The sequence below is a fragment of the Anneissia japonica genome, unplaced genomic scaffold, assembly GCF_011630105.1.
Source record: "Anneissia japonica isolate Jap-2015-1 unplaced genomic scaffold, ASM1163010v1 scaffold685_len2926416_cov193, whole genome shotgun sequence".
Classification (NCBI taxonomy): Eukaryota; Metazoa; Echinodermata; class Crinoidea; order Comatulida; family Comatulidae; genus Anneissia; species Anneissia japonica.
Genome location: NW_022692922.1, coordinates 562,854 through 567,006, shown reverse-complemented (window position 1 = coordinate 567,006; position 4,153 = coordinate 562,854). Strand labels below are relative to the sequence as shown.

At 33.7% G+C, this 4,153-nt stretch overlaps 1 protein-coding gene across 2 annotated transcripts in view; it reads right to left on the bottom strand.

Moving 5' to 3' along the window:
• LOC117100496 (ubiquitin-associated domain-containing protein 2-like) overlaps window positions 1-4,153 on the bottom strand; it is an 11,396-nt gene that overhangs the window by 6,419 nt on the left and 824 nt on the right. For both annotated transcript variants that reach the window (XM_033240209.1, XM_033240210.1), the window contains exon 2: window positions 793-917. In XM_033240209.1, the coding sequence (XP_033096100.1) occupies window positions 793-917 (125 nt within the window). The remainder of the gene's footprint in view (window positions 1-792; window positions 918-4,153) is intronic.

Here is a 4,153-nt window from a genome sequence, read left to right as displayed (position 1 = left end):
GTTAGAAGTTTTTCGGAAAAGCTCTCGAACTGTCTCTTATACGCATCTAGATGTGTATAAGAGACAGGTATATATATATATACATATATATATATATGTATATATACATTATATATATATATATATATATAATTTATTTTGTCACTACTATTATTATTGATATTATTATTATTATTATTATTATTTGTTTTAACTGGTGGTCATATCTTAAAGTTTGTTTTAAAAACTTATTTTGACTGCCTACAGCACATTTCTAGACTTAAAGAACATTTTTCACAATTTGATAGTGTTATATTTGATCATGTACAAAATTGTGAGGCATTCCAATATATGTTTTAGGCTTACGAGATATACTTGTACGTAATAAATTAGGTTTTTTTTTAATACTAACATTATTGACAGTTACCAAAACGGGTCTATTCTATTATTAAAGAAGCATTTGCTATACTACTGCTTAACAAAAGAGCTTCTTTGTTTCTGTAGGTAGCTTTTAGTAGATTAAAAATGCTTTGATCTCACTGCTATGTCACCTACTAGAGGTAATGTTTTGATTGCTTAAACACTTTGGTATTTGTGCATATAAGCTGGAAAATATGGATAATTTTTCATGCCTGATGACATAATTATTGTTGAAATATTGAATCCCACCACGATGGTGTGTATTTCAATACTTGGAGTATGTATTCTTTCTTATCCTGTATGCTTTTCAATAGATGGAACTGTGTGCTGCTCTCTTCTGTACAATATGCTTGGGGAGTGGAGTCTAGTGTTCACATTATAAATTATAAATACCTTTAATGGATTTGTCACATCACTGAAGCTGTACACAAAATATCTTTGCAGTTTTGGAGTGAAATTCAAAATTAATGATGGTATACCAATGATGAACATCAAAGCCTTGCATACTGGAGTTTTATCTGAAGGTGGGAAAAACATTCATGAATTATATTTCATTATAATATAATGTATAACTACATGATTACCATGGGCCTAGGATTGCCTATAGTATTAGTCACCCACACTGTAAATTTTTTTGTTTTCGGTGTGGGCATATCGAAAAACCAACTCAAATTTGTGCGAAAAATCACTAGAAAAAATAATAATAATAATAAATATAATAGCAACTAATAATAATAATAATAATAATAATATTTATAATAAACAAGAAAAATATAATGATACATATGCAGGGCGCTGCACAGCGGCGACTAGGTTGATTCCGGTGTTAAGTTGCAGATTTATTGATATTTTTTTACTTAGCGTGTAGTTAAGAAGAAAAGCACTTTGAATCACAATGTTTTTGTGGTTCATCTTTTTGTGGAAATCGCTGATTTTTGTGACTTGTTGAAGAGCAAATCCTCTAGGCCATGACGATGTCGGCGATAGGCCTAGACGTCCTCCACTTACCGTATACGAGCGTGAAGAGCTCCTGCGGCTTAGACCTTAGACAAAACACTGACGATCCAAAGCCTAGTTGGTCTAATCCTCTACCACCAGAGATGGATCCTGATCAATTTTGGATTAATATCAAGAAGCGCGGGAAAAGAGGAGGAGCATGCGCTAAACTTCAAAGGAAAAAATTCAACCCTCCAATTCAATGCCTTCTGTAATTTTTGGCAACGCACACTCACTCAAAAACAAGGTTAGTGAATTAATAATAATAATAATAATAATGGTCGACTTATAGAGCGCATATCATAGAGACCTCTATGCGCTTAACATAAATAAGAATACAAATAGAATGATACTTAACTAATTCTACTCCTTCAACTAAGCATGGTTTGACCGTTGGCTCCGAAGAGTTCATCCGCCCTTTGTTCAGCTATTTTTCTTATTGCTGCTGGGTAACCATTCACCCTCCCATCCAAAGGCCGCTAAGGCCGTAGATGGGGCTGCCAGTTTGTCGCAGGAATTCGAGTGGATGCATCTTATCGTCATACCCAGGACATTTTAACTACAACTAACACTAATCTTAACCACCAAAATGTAACTTAAACTTAAACTGAGGCTTTAGTTTATTTTAATTTGCAAATTTCTAGCGCATAGAGACCTATGTATTTTGCGCTTTACAAATCCAAATTATTATTATTATTAAAACTATCCCCCGCCGGACACCATCCCGGTATTTCAAAATAAAGGTTTCAGGGTTAAACTTAAGAGAATTGGCTGCAAATGCAAGATATCATTTTGAATATAGAGACAGCTACCTTATGGCATTCATAGAAACTTGGTTAAACGAGTCCGTCTTCGAACATGAATCCAAAATTGACGGCTTCAAATGTGTGAGACTAGACAGAGACAAAGTCAGTACGGGAAAAAAAGAAGGTGGTGGTGTGTGCCTTTACGTTAACGAATCATGGTGCAAGGATGTACTGTATATTTTAAGATTAGGTCAAAGCCTAATTTTCAACGAAGTCTGCGCGGAAATCTGCTTTTATTTTCCAAAATGCGTCGACGTTTTCTAGACCCTAGGTCAAACTGTTGCGCGGAGAATATATTCCCTGGGCAGGACATACTTTACAGTCTGGCCTCTCACAACTTGACCCAAGGTGAAGATTAATAGTAAACTTTATTTATTTATCTATTCAGGTAAATACCAAGCAAAACAGCAGCCAAGGGCTGAAAACATTTGTTTACAATAATTCACAAGTAGCACAACAACTATAAACTGTATGAGAAAATAGGTAGGTATATAAAAAATACATCAACATTTTCAAACTTATGGAATGGTCCTGGATAGGTATGTTCAGGGAGTTGGTACAGTATGTCTAACACATTATATTATTATTATTATTTAATATTATTATTTTTATTATTATTATGTAAAATCAAGTTAAAGTTACAGTCCCTCGCCGCAATATTGTAAAGTTTTTTTAATTCCGTGAATGATACCTCAAAAACCAGCTTAAATTTGCACTGAAAATCGCTAGGAAAATAGGTGTGCAGAATCGTAGTTGCTGCCTACTGTAAATACATTGTTCATATAGGCATAGGCTTATATAAAAATTAGTCAAAGTCTAATTTTCGGCAAAATCTTTGAGGAAATTGGCCCTTATTTTCCCAAATGCGCAGACAAATTTCTAGGCCAAATTTTTGAGCAGAGGATATAGGCCTATTCCCCGCGCAGGCCTTACAATATTATCAGCCTGGCCAAGCCATACATAGGCTAGGCTATACCGCCTAACTAAAAAATAAAAAAGCTCTTACTTAAGTTAGGCGTAGGCCTACCCAGAGGTCTATCCAATCCCCCCTAGCCTAGGCCTAGCTACAGTTACAGTTACGTAAGTAGAAGATGGGTTAGGGTTAAGGCCTGGCCAACACCTCTACAACTACTAGGCGGGCCCAGCTAGTAAGGCTAGGCCTACAGCACAGGGGTGCAGGTCAACTCGGCCACAATTCAACTCGGCCACAAGTCAACTCGGCCACAAGTCAACTCGGCCACAAGTCAACTCGGCCACAAATCAACTCGGCCACAAAAATTTCGGCTTCTGCCAACTCGGCCACAAGTCAACTCGGCCACAAGTTATTTAATGTAAATCTAAGTTTTTGCATCCTTTTTCTTCAATATATGATTGAAATAAAGTACACAGTATGTTTTAGTAAAACAGGACCACCACACTACCAAAAGAGATTTGAATGTTATTGCCTATGAATTAAAAAGAGTTATTTTAATGTGTTCGTCTTCTGTTTACTCACAACATTCTACTTCAACAATAATATTAAACAACAGTAACGAGAATAAATTAGTAATATTTACATTAATAATACTAATTAGTCATGACGATAATAAATGTGATAATAACAACAACAACATTAATAGTAATATTTATTTTAACAAATAGTAATAATACTAGTATGGTAATAATAACGATATTTAAATATCAATTTTAATAACTAATTAGTGATAATAACCATATTGAAGGTGATAATAGCAATAATACAATAATAAATTATAGATAATGTTTATTTTTATAATAATAGTAATACTAATTAGTAATAATAATGATATTTATAATACTAGGCCTACTTAGTAATAATAGGGTAGTAATATCGATAATAAAGGTGACAACAACAATAATATTAATAATAATATGAGAAAAATACTAATAAAACGCCAATTCAACAACTTTTTAAATTACTATTATTAAAATTA